This window comes from Anabrus simplex, chromosome 5, assembly GCF_040414725.1.
Source record: "Anabrus simplex isolate iqAnaSimp1 chromosome 5, ASM4041472v1, whole genome shotgun sequence".
NCBI lineage: Eukaryota > Metazoa > Arthropoda > Insecta > Orthoptera > Tettigoniidae > Anabrus > Anabrus simplex.
Genome location: NC_090269.1, coordinates 239,270,392 through 239,283,197, shown reverse-complemented (window position 1 = coordinate 239,283,197; position 12,806 = coordinate 239,270,392). Strand labels below are relative to the sequence as shown.

General features: G+C 40.4%; 1 protein-coding gene across 1 annotated transcript in view; it reads right to left on the bottom strand.

The window, feature by feature from the left end:
• Positions 1 to 12,806, bottom strand: part of LOC136873934 (armadillo repeat-containing protein 1) — a 49,508-nt gene that overhangs the window by 17,993 nt on the left and 18,709 nt on the right. The window contains exon 4 of the mRNA XM_067147298.2: positions 7,857 to 8,048. Coding sequence (XP_067003399.1) covers positions 7,857 to 8,048 — 192 coding nt within the window. The remainder of the gene's footprint in view (positions 1 to 7,856; positions 8,049 to 12,806) is intronic.

The following is a 12,806-nucleotide window of genomic DNA, read 5'->3' as shown; positions in this document are numbered from 1 at the left end:
AATTTGAATTGATTAACGTCCCCTTGAAAATGCCTAAAGTTTTGTGTGCGGGTTACCCTGAGTCAGATGAGTCTAGTGACATCGATCGGCTTGACCTGAATCATTTAGGAGATGCCGAAGCACGGCAAGTTCGTGATCTTTGCAAGGAATTTCCCGATGTGTTCACTAGCAAGTTAGGCTTGACCGACGTACTCGAGTATGACATTGAGTTGTCTGACCTGCAGCCTGTTCGATCCCCTCCTTATCGCCTTTCCCCACCCCGTATGTTGGAACTAAAGAAAATCATTGAGCAAATGGAGAGAGACGGAGTGATCAGACCTTCGACTTCCCCGTATGCGTCCCCTGTGTTCTTGGTACCCAAACCTTCTGGTGGTTATCATGCTGTGATTGACTATAGGGCCCTAAATAGTAAGATTGTACTCCAATCTATTCCCTTACCTGACCTTCATACTTGTTTTGGATGGTTCTCAGGTGCGAAATTTTTCACTGTCCTGGATTTGAACCAGGCTTATTACCAAGTGCCTTTATCGAAGAGATCAATTCCCCTCACTGCTTTCATCACCGACTGGAACTTGTATGAGTTCCTCAGACTTCCGTTCGGGCTCAGCTGTGGAGCAGCCGTGTTGTCGAGGTTGTTAAATTCCATTCTCTCTGACATTAAGTTCAGCTATGTCTTTAATTACCTGGACGATTTATTAATTTATTCGAATACCTTTGAGGAACATATGGTGCAGGTTAGGGAAGTATTGCTACGGTTAAGGAAAGCTGGCCTTACAGTGAAGTTATCAAAGGTAGCTTTCGCCAGACCCAGCATGTCTTTCTTGGGACATGTAGTTTCTTCTGAGGGCGTTGCCATAGATCATTCCAGAACTCAAGCCATTAGGGATTTTCCACCTCCCAAAGATGTCAAGGGCGTTGCTCGATTCATTGGTATGGTCAATTTCTTTAGAAAATTCATCCCTAACTTTGCTGAAGTGGCTGCTCCGTTGAACGACCTTAGGAGAAAGAATGTAAAATTTACTTGGGGTAAAGCTCAGGAGGAAGCTTTCAATTCATTGAAGGTCGCACTGATTAATGCACCTTTGTTAGCTATTCCTGATTTCGAGAAACGTTTCATTGTCCAAACTGATGCCTCCGGGCGTGCTATTGCTGGCGTTCTGTTACAAGAACATGAAGATGGGCGTAGGCCCGTGGCCTACGTATCCAGGGTCCTCAATGATCTGGAGTCTAAGTACTCCATTTATGAACTAGAGTGTCTAGCTGTGCTGTTTGCTCTGGAGAAATTTCGATCTTTCATTGAACACGTCAACTTTGATCTGGAGACCGATAATCAGGCTCTTTCTTGGGTGTTGAACCGACCCAAAAGGACCGGTAGGATAACTAGATGGGCATTACGAATCTCATCCTTTAATTTCAATGTTCGCCACATTCGTGGGTCTGAGAACGTCATTGCCGATGGCTTGAGCAGAATGTTTGAAGGTAATCCTTGTGCGGAAGCCAACCCGTGTGTCAATGAGCTTGCTGTCAATACGGTTGGAGTTAGTGCCATCCTCACCGATTCCCCATTGCTGTATCAAGAAATTGGAGATCATCAAAAAACTGATCCGGATCTGAAAAGGATCATTGACATGATCAGTAGCGGGGTCGAAGTAAAACCTTACTCCTTATCTAAGGGTGTTCTCTGTTGTAAGGGTCGCAAGGACCATAATTCCAAAATTGTCGTTCCTAAAGTTCTGGTACCTGTCATTTTCAAGTATTACCACTGTTCACCCCTTGGCGGTCATCTAGGAAATTTCAAAACTCGTTTGAAAATCAGGCAATTCTTTGTTTGGAAGAAAATGGATAGTGATATCAGGAACATGGTCAAATCTTGTAAATCTTGCGCCATTAGCAAACCTAATTTGGATAACTGGGTGGGATTATTGTCTTCATCACAAGCTTCGCGCCCCATGGAACGACTGTTCATAGATTTCGTAGGACCCCTCCCCCGATCTTCCTTGGGAAACACCCACATTTTTGTCTGTATAGATGCCTTCTCCCGGTTCTGTTGGATCTTTCCCACCAGGTCCACTAATTCACGTACCTCTATCTCCTGTCTAAATTCCATCTTTGCATCATTTGGTCCACCTAAGTTCTTAGTATCTGACAAAGCTAGCTCTTTCACCAGTAACTCCTTCAAAAGGTATCTGTTTGAGTTGGGCATTTCACATGTCACCACTATTCCATACTATCCAAATCCTTCTTATGCAGAGAGGTTGAATCGGAACTTAAAATCTGCGTTGATAGCGTATCATCACGACAACCAGTCCAAATGGGACTCCAGTCTGCATTGGTTGGCCCATGCTTTTAATTCCGCTACTCATGAGTCCCATGGTAAGACGCCTATGTCTTTAATGTTTGGCTATACTCCGTACTCCCCTATGTCTAACCTGCTATGTATTGAGGATCTTCTCCCAGACCTATCTAGGCCTAATGATGTTCAAAAGATCTGGAACGAAGCAAAAAGGAATCTAGCTGTGTCATACGAAAAGGTCAAAAGGCAGTACGATAAAGGTAGGAAACCGTCAAAATTCAATGTTGGTGATCTCGTGTATGTTAAGTGCTACCCAATGAGTAAGGCCGTGAATAAGTTTTCGGCAAAACTTGCCCCTAGGTACCAAGGCCCGTGCACGGTGTTGGAGTTCTTGTCTCCCGTTTCTATTTTGGTAAGTGACCCTGTAGCAAAACGTATTAGGCGCGTTCATGTTTCTCAAATTAAACCCGGTTGATCTGGCAAATTGTACCGCATCTTCGCTGGATGGATGCACCTTTGGTAGCTGACCTGTATCGTTAGGGAATTTAGCACGCATACTGTGGGATGGCGAGCGAGTCAATCTGGTCGTTTCTGTGCCTCGTGTTGGTGACTCTAATTTGGTACTTCTTGTATGTTACTGTTTCTAGGTGTGGATCCTCGTAGTTAGAAGTTGTCTTTCCTTAATTGTCTCGTGATGGTGGTATTAATACCTTGGAATAGATATCCTCGTTATATAACCTTATGCTTATGTAGTGCGCTACCGAGGTTCCATTGGGGAAATCTAATGACATCTAACTTAAATTGTGCTTTGTTGTCCCTCTGTTTTCTCTAGGCTTTTAGTATGTAATTTCAAAGACTTGTTTCTTCTGTGGCTCCGCATCGGATTCCTTCCGCTGAACCCTTCGATCATCTTGTGACTTAATCATTGCTGAGCTATGGTGTGCTTGGGATGGAATGTAAGGGAGTGTGTCTGGTCCCTGAGTGTTTACCATTTTGTCATCCTTTCATTGTGTGCGTGTGTCTGAAGATGTGTGGTGCTTTGTCATGATTTGGTTGCTATTTGTGCCATTTTAGTATTGTACGATTTCTGATTGTGGTGTTTCGATCTATCGGTGTCGGAAAGGTTCCCTGCTTGCCTTCTGCATGGACTGCGTGTCTTAAAGGTGTTTCTTTTCCGGACACTGATGTTTGTATTCATCCATGATTGAGTGATCTGACACTCCTCCTTTGGGCACTCTTCGCGGCTGTTCTAAAAGTGGTATTCTATGCGTGAACCCTCTATATTATTTTTCCTGTAATGGGTTTTTGGGCTGAATTTATCTTCCTAACCTTTGATTGTGGGGGTCGTTTTGGGGTTACGTAGAAAATCTGTCTCCGATTTTTCCTGTGGGCGTTCGGTTGGTGCACTCCTGCCAGCATTATGGTTGTACCTCCTGTGTTGTAACTTGGTAATGTTGTTGTGAGTTGTTAGGATCCTTTTGAATTGTGGACCATTAGTAACGTAGTGTAATTTTCCTTATCTACCGGTTGGCGTGTGGAGTTTTCGGTGGTACGGTCGGACTTCCTTCCTGAGGATATTTCTCCTTTTGTGCTTCTGTGGGATGGACCTAGTCCTTTATCTGTACCGGGTTTGCTGTTGTAATTTCTGCTTTGTATTGTGCTGTTGGGTTGTGGTCAGTGAGCACGCGTTGAGGATAGGTATCCTTTATCTCTCTATGAATAACCCGTGTTGCTAGCTTGTCATTATGTAGGTAATCGTGTTTGGGATTACGTTGTTTGCTGTCAAGACACCTTGGTTGGGATGTGATTTGTCCTTTAATTTACCTCTGTGTCACGGTAGATTTGGCTGTTGGTTTGGTATCCACTACTCCAAGGAAGTACACCTTCGGGTGGGCAATTCTTAGTTATCTGTTGGCTCTGGGATTTTCGACTTGTTCTTCCTCACGCAGAATTAGGTTTGTGGTTACTATTCTGTACCACGTTGCCCCGTGCATTTATTTTTGGTAGTTGTACCTTGATGTGGCTGTTATGGATGACTGACTGATCGCGATTTTTCCATCTGGTAACCTATAGGAGTCTCCTGATTGCCCATCGATGCTACTGTTGCCTGTCTTACCTCTCTGTAACTCGAGTGGTTTCTGCGTCCCTTCTCTCTGATGGTTTTCCGTTGGTCTGTTCAAAAATTAGTTTTCTATGTTTGAGTCTTTCTCTGTGTTTGGTTGGTGAACTAGGATAAGTGGCTGATCCCAGTGTGGTGTATTTTTTGCTCAACCCCTCGTTCTTGACCCTTGGACCGATTGACGAGTTCGCCACTCCGTGGTTGTGTGTGTGTCACTCCAATATCTAAAAGTGTAATTTGATAGGTCATTCATGTGTCCTCTTAGTTTAACGTCTGGTATTCTAAACCATATGTTCCAAGGACGTTTATTCTTTGGTGTGGTCCTGTACCTTTATTTATATATTTTTCTTGTGGGTGATTTGTGCTTGAGTAATATTACTGCTTTCCCTTCCGTTATGTTCATGATCCTTCGGGATATCTGCCATAATCCTGGTTGGTATTTTGTGTTGGTTTGTACCTTGTGTTTCTATGTGTGCTTGTTATTGTTTCTCTACGTGTCATGGCTAAGTGTCCTTCGTGGCAGAGTAACATGGTATATTTTATGTAGTTTCCCTTTGATTTCTTAATTGTCATTGAAATGACCCTTCTTTTCCTTCGATACTATATTGGATCAAGTGGAGAGCTCTGGGCTTCAGCTAGTTTGTTGGTAACTAGCTTATGTAAAGTTAATTGGCAGATCTGTGGAACCTGTAACTGAATACTCACCTACTTTAAATTTCCTGGTTTGTTTCTTTTTTCCTCCCCCTTCTTGTGGTTTTGCCCCCATTCGGGTTTTCCGGTGCGTTTCATTTCCCCTGTTGTCACCTTTTTGCAACACGAGATCATGCATTTCCTTAATATCAAAGGAGACTTGTAATGGTATTCGTGCATTAAAAATTAATTTACCACCGTGCTTGAGAAAATAACCTGGATGCGTGGACTTATAATCATGTGGTTTTTGTTTAATTTTGGTCTGTATATCTGTGATTAGTGTGAGAGTTGCCAAACCTCAAGGTGAACTGCGTCATGTGTCATAAACTATATCATTGTGTGATGCATTGAAACAATGTGTATTGGTGAACCTGAATATTTGGTGAACTCTGGTCATTGTGCTCTCTATTTGATGACAAACATTACTCTGGTGATTTTCCGAGTGCTCGGTTAACGTTTCTGGACACTGATGTTGATTGCACCCCGCCAATTATTTCTAAAAACTATGTGATATGGAACTGTGTCTTGGACTATTAACCTGGTCATGTGAACTCCTAACTAAAATTAGTTAATCTTGGTGGTCGTTTTCTGTTGGACTACTTCGCCCAAATTTAGTATATGTGTGACCACCACATCATTGATGGCATATGCATGAGATTTTGTCGTCGTTTCGGGGCGGGAGGGCTGAGACAATATTAAATTGTGAGCCGCCCCTTTATAAACATTTTGAACTGGCCTTGCGCCCTAGAATATCTGTGTCAATTGGCTGCTCTGCAATATACCGTTTTAAGCTAATGTATCCCGCGCGGCATTGTTTTGGGCTCCGTGAGGTTGCGCATAACTGCGCATGCGCCGGCCTACTACCAGAGAGTCTTGCTTCTTCCTCGCGTCTGACGCGAAAGCCAGTTCGCTTCAGTCAGCCATCATGTGCGCTTGTGTGTTTGAGTGCTACGCCATGGAGAGGTGGATTTCCAGAAAACCCCCGTGATACCTCCATTAACGGGGATTTTCCCCGGGTGAACTAGTTGGAGACCTCCTGCCATTTCTTCTGATCATATTTTTGGATTTATTTTTCGTCTGGATACTTCCCAACGAGGTCTGGTTGCTGGGCGTGTGACTGCATTCCCCGTTAACAATGGTCAGGTTTAAATTCCTCTCATTTCTTCATCACCAAAGGTATGTACCAGTGTTTGAATCATTTTAAACGTCGTCCAGAAGAGGATTTTGATATTTTCGAAGATTTCAGGAAAAATAATAATAATAATAATAAATATTTGGACTTCGTCGTTAAATTAATACCTATTAGCGTGTGTGGTATTGAAAATCTGGAAAACAGTTTCGGCAATTAATCACAGTAATGTGGAAGGTTCACAGTGAACTGAATTGGGATTATTAATTTAAAATTTAAAAGGTTTCTTTTTGGCACTTTAAATTGTTACTTTCCTTGTGAACCAAGGTACAGTCTCCAAGGTAGTGAGCTTTACCTTCTTCGGCTTTCTGTTTGCTTTCCTGTGTTTGTTTTTTAACTCGTTTGGTATGTTATCTTCTCCCCTCCCCCTTCTGGGGTTTTGGGGGAATTAAAATTTTTTTCTCTAGCCTGTTTTCCTCCTTGTTATTTGGAGGCGTTGCTTTTGTTTGGTGGTTACCTTGGCAACGTTTTTTGCGGTGATTGTTGTCGGGTTTTAATGTTGTCTGGCGTTTGGAGCCTGTGTGCATCTAGAAGTATATATTTCTGAGTTGAGTGTATCGTTCTCTGTTTTAAAGTTTATTTATTAATTTTGACCACCCTTTAAAGTTGGGTTACTATTTTCTTCCCCCCCCGGGTGGTGTGTATTTTTACGTAAAATTCTATATGTCTTGGAAACTGTCCTTGGTGGAAACTGAACGTTTTTAATTTTGGTAATTATGAGAAGCGGCCGCGTTGAAGATCCATTTTATTGAATAATTGTTAACTGAGTTTTTTTATTAATTAACTATCCGTGATCGATCACATTTTATTTCAAGGTAGCATTTATGTAAGGAAGTCTATTGGTTTTCCGTTGTTTTCTGATCACATTTTATTAGGTACGGAGGTCATCCTTTTCCTTTCTTGGTTGTTTTCATAAAATTTTCAATTTATTATCTGTTAAAGAGTATTTATTTACCATTAATTGTTAATTAATAATGAATTAATTTTTCTTTTAAACCATACCTGGGTATATTCTGATTTATTTTATTTATTGTTAATTACTTTTTCCATCTTTCAACCTTACGTTGACTTTATTTACATTTTGGCTTTACGTCTTAAAATAAACATAGGTTTTATCAACTTAATGACTTGGTTTGTTACCTACTATTTGCCCTTCCATTAAAATTCTTTAACTTCATTGGAGTGTTGGTTTTCATTCGCCACGTTCGGTGGAGCACTGCCACCGATTTTCTTGTGCATTCACTTCCACGGCCTTAAGTCGTCTTCCTCCGCTGCTTCCGGTAAGTTATTTCTATGTTTTCTTGTTTTTTATTGTGCTTGAACCTTTGTTGTCCTTCTTCTTGTGCCCATCATTCTCCCTCGTGTTCGCTATAACCCCCATTTTTGGGGCGGACACGCTAGCAACCTTCTCACCAGGGTCTCTATCTATCTCTCTCTCTCCCTCTCTTCTTCTTCTCTCACCCTGGTGGGTAAGGTTATTCACCTCATCATCCCTAGGTCGTACCGGGGTCCTAGAGGGTGGTGAGCTGTGAGAATAATGAAAAAAGATGCTGAGCATTGCTTACCTCTTGATTGTATTTATTTCTTGCGATTAGTTTAGCCTCCAACTTCGCTTTGTCTGCAATTGCTTCAACAATCATCTTGGGGGTGGCATAGTCAAGAACTCTGACAACACAGCGTTGGTGAATCACATCCACCGAAAAGGAAACCACATATTTCAATCTGACAAGGGCAGCTTGCAAGTCTTCTTGTTTGTCCTGAACAGAACATAGAAAGAAAATTAAACACAGAACATTTCTGCCTGCAAATACATTTTAGTAAATAATAAATGTCTTTATTTTAAGGAAGGATAAAAAAAAAACAGGTATGTTCTTTATTTGTAGATTACTCATCTCTATCATGATGCTCATTTAGATGTGAAAATTATTTTTTACACAGTATAATTTTGCTGAGATACTTCACTTCATTAACATTTTAAAAACAATACAGTATTTGAGAAACATAACAATGGTCATATCAGCCCTATTAACAAAGATCCAAGAGTTGTAACATCTTAAGATTAGGTGTGTTGGGTAAAAAAGAAAAGATATGTCATGTTCAGAAAAATGTCACTTTTGGTGAAGTTGAAGTACAAAATTTGTGTAGGCGATTAAGGATTCAAGACAGGCAAGTTCTAACAGGTCATTGTGAATTCCTGGTTGAGAAGAAAATTCCACTGTCACTACTACCACTTGTAAATGCCATCAACACAGCATTTCCATTTCTACCTCTGAAATGTGAATGTGGTTTCTTGCAAAATTAACTTAATATTGACACCAACAAGAGCTTACACCTGACAACTGTGAGTTCATGGATGTTTATCAAGATGGTAGGTCCACTTCTACGAGATTTTCGGCCTACTATATGTCAACTCCTGGTACCTGGAAGGAGGACATCTCACGACCGATACAAAAAACAAAGAACATTCAGGTGAAGACGGCAGAACCAGCATCATGGCCCAATATGGAAGTTTCTGTAATGGAAAAAGTACTAATATTGTTGTAACCTATGGCTTTATTAGGAAGTAACTCCGATACAAAATCGATATCTCTAGACAAGAGAAGTATACAAGCACTTTTAACAGGAATAATGTACAAATGTATTAAGGAACAGAGTCTTGTTTCATCTTGTTTCTGGCTGTCCAGTATAGGGGTGGTAAATTGCCTTGTTTTTGTTGGGTTGGGTTGAGTCCTGTGCATTGAAGTAGGTGTTTCGAGTCCATCAGTGATCCAGAAAATGTGCAGATGGTATACTTTTTCGATGGGTACGTTTTGATTCTAAATATGTGCAGCTAAGCAATCATGTCTTGATGATGTTGATGCTTGTTGTTTTAAGGGGCCTAACATCGAAGGTCATCGGCCCCTAAATCATGTCCTGATTCCAATCTGAAGATCACCAATGCTTCCTTCCTCGGCTTATTATTATTCTTTTGTCCCATAGGTGTTTTTCATTTCTTCATTGTTAATAAGTTGGGTAGTTTCTTCCTTCCATTTTTCAAGGGTTTTACTTGTGATTATCTTCTTGATTGAGTTAGCTGCCAGCAGTTTGGTTCTCATGTAGGTACTAGTGCCTTTTTTATTTGATAGTTTATCTGCCAGTTCATTGCCTTCTACTCCTACATGTGCAGGGATCCATTTTAAAGTGAAGTTTCTCTTTAAAATTTTTAATTTTGTTAGTAGATATTTCATGTCTATTGCTATTTTGCTTTCACGTCGCACCGACATATATATGTCTTATGGCGACGATGGGATAGGAAAGGCCTAGGAATGGGCAGGAAGCGGCCGTGAACTTAATTAAGGTACAGTCCCAGCATTTGCGTGGTGTGAAAATGGGAAACCACTGAAAACCATCTTCAGGGCTGCCAACAGTGGGGTTCGAACCCACTATCTCTCGATTACTGGATACTGGCCGCACTTAAGCAACTGCAGCTATCGAACTCAGTATGTTTCATGTCATGAATTCTTGATGAATGGGGTTTGATATTTGAGGATACTGTTTGTATGGCAGCTAGTGAATCCGTGAGTAGGACTGCTTTTTCAAATGAATTGACTCTACAAATCAGATTTTGTAGGGCACGATAGTATTAACCCATTTATGCCCAAGAATTTTTTTATTGAATTTTATGGTTTTGACTACTGGAATCAGTTTATTTATGTCCAAAAAAGCACCGAGAATTGTTTTAAAAATATTTGTTGTTTAAAAATTATAGCATGGGTCATAAACGACCCAATGGGAATGGACCCCAGGGGCATATCTCCAACATGGGCTTTGGCTATTTTCATGTTTGGGTTCATCATGGTATATTTTTAATGATAAAAGAACAACAACTGGTGTATTTTATGACTCATTATTATTGAAAACTGAAAATGACATATCTACTACAGAGGTATTATAAAGCACATAAAAAATGCCAATAAGAAGTCGCTCTTCACTAAATGCCATAAGAAGGAATCTTTCCTAAAAATGTAAAGAGTATCCAAATTTAACATTAACATTTAACATTAAGAATATAAAATATACTATCAGTCAAGCTTCCTAGTCAGTCTTACACATTGCTTTGAATATTCAGTACTGAAATGGCACAACAGGCTTTGGCATCATTATTATAAAACATTTTGTCTTGCATAAAAAAAATTGAATCAGTCAAAATTACTAAAACTACGAAGCTAAAAATACGTTCTCATTTTCACAGTGCACTTTACATCTTGTGGAATTCTCCAAAACAATAATGGTGTAAGGCAACAGCACATCTTTGGCATCCTCGGACAGTTTTACTTTTGCAGGCGCGACAACATTGCCGGGACGGATTGTCCACCAGAGGATGGCCACCGTGGCTTTCCCGCATGGCTTAGTCACTGGTGCACCCGTGTTAACATTCCGAGGAGGAGTTCCATATTTCTCTAACAAGCTGGTCACAATGAATCGTCGAAACGCCAGGGCGTCGAGCTTCAAGCCGTGAGATCTCGATAAAATCCAAGCATTGCTCATCACAACCTCTAGAAGCCAGAGCAGAATTGACATATAATATTTTTTGCCTCTTATGTTGATGCAGAAAGTAGATACATTGTTGTCCGTTTGATCTAATCTTCCCATGTTCTTGTATTTAGAAACAAAATGTTGTTGAGGTATCTTCACAGGTTTTTTCAGCGCGAATGAGTACCGCCCAGCTTCTTCAATAGGTTCTACACCATGCTCGATTGACAGGATGTTCACAACGTTGTTGTCTTTCCATATCACAGCCACTGTTTGTTCTTCTTTGTCAACTGCACTTTCAAAGTATCCCCTTCCTTTTTTATTCATCGTCTTCTTGTCTGGCAATGGCTAGCCCTCCATCCGGTTAGCCCGAACGGTACCAGTGCATCGCATTCCTCGCTTTCTTAACTCCGACAACAACACTTTGGGCAAGTAAAAAATTTATCACAGTAAAAAGAGAAGCATACACTGGGGTTAAACTTAGATAAAACATTGCAGAATTTCAAAACAAGGCTTTCCCCTAAGCCAACACCTTTAGAGCGTTTTTCGTTAGCTTTTGCACCTTGATAAATACTCGTAGTCTTGTGCTTCAGTCCCTAGTTGTGACCTGCTCATTTTGTCCGGATTACAGCATCATCTTCGTCGCCCGAATCAGCGTCTGATACAGGACCCGTATCATCCGGTGAAGTGATAAAAATATCCACTAATGTTCCAGCAGGTCGTTTGCGACCCACACTATGTTATTCGTGGTGTATTGTAAGAACTAATTGACATATTGAAATAGTAAAGGCATCTAAAGATGCGTCAGATATCCCTGAACACCATCAGCACACTGAACACTACATTTTAAAACTGTTAACTTTTCTACTTACCAATAACAGCGAGAGTGCGATGCAGGTTCCACCATGACTCAACTAGCTGCCGTGCAGCATCTGCGATGTGGTGGGAAAGCTGCTCCAACCAAGACATGGCAGTGCAGGCAATCTTACTACACACACTGAATGCGCTACCAATGCGAAACAACAAAAAATACGCTCAGCAGAAATTTTTCTTTCGGGTGGGTCGCAAACGACCTGCTGGGCATAAATGGGTTAATATCATGTCTTTATTTTTACTAACATTCTAGTTACCTACGTTGAAGTCTGAAAATTAATGTAAAGATTAGGTTAAGCTGTATTTTGCCCTATACATTGGGTTAGATATTATTTGTTTTAAATTAATTTTAAACTAATTTACTGCACCATTTACAGCATAGAAACCGTAGCCTGTGACTCAAGTATTCTGTGTTTGGGATGGATCGAGTGAGTTCTAGTTAACGTTCTTCCAGAGAAAAAAAAAAAACCTCTGATTATCATCATTATTGATATTGTTATTTTATCTGAGTCTGCAGAAGTTCTGAAGAAATTGCTGAATGGTATGGACAGAGTCTTGGAGAAAGAGTACAAGATGAAAATTAATAAATTAATTAATTAATCCAAAACAAAAGTAATAGTGCTGTTGAATGAAGCCATGTGTGCAGAAAATATTAGATTAGGAAATTAAGTCATAAAGGAAGTAGATGAATATTGTTACTTGGCTAGTAGAATAACTAATGATGGCAGAAGTAAGGTGGACATAAAATGCAGACTAACACAAGCAAGGAAGGCCTTTCTTAAGAAAAGAAATATCATTGATATATTAATTAGAACAACATTTTTGAAGACTTCGTCTGGAGCATGGCATTGTTTGGAAGTGAAACATGGACGATAACTAGCTCAGAAAGAAAGATAATATAAGCCTTTGAAATGTGATTTACAGAAGAATGCTGAAGGTGAAATGCGTAGATCGAATCACAAATGAAGAGATACTGAATCGAATTGACAAGAGGAGAGCAGTTTGGAGAAATTGGACCAGAAGAAGAGACAGCATAATAGGACACATCTTAAAACATGTAGGACTTGTTCAGTTAGTTTTTGAGGGAAGTGTAGGTAAGTGGCAGGAGTAGAACAAGGGATGAATATGAC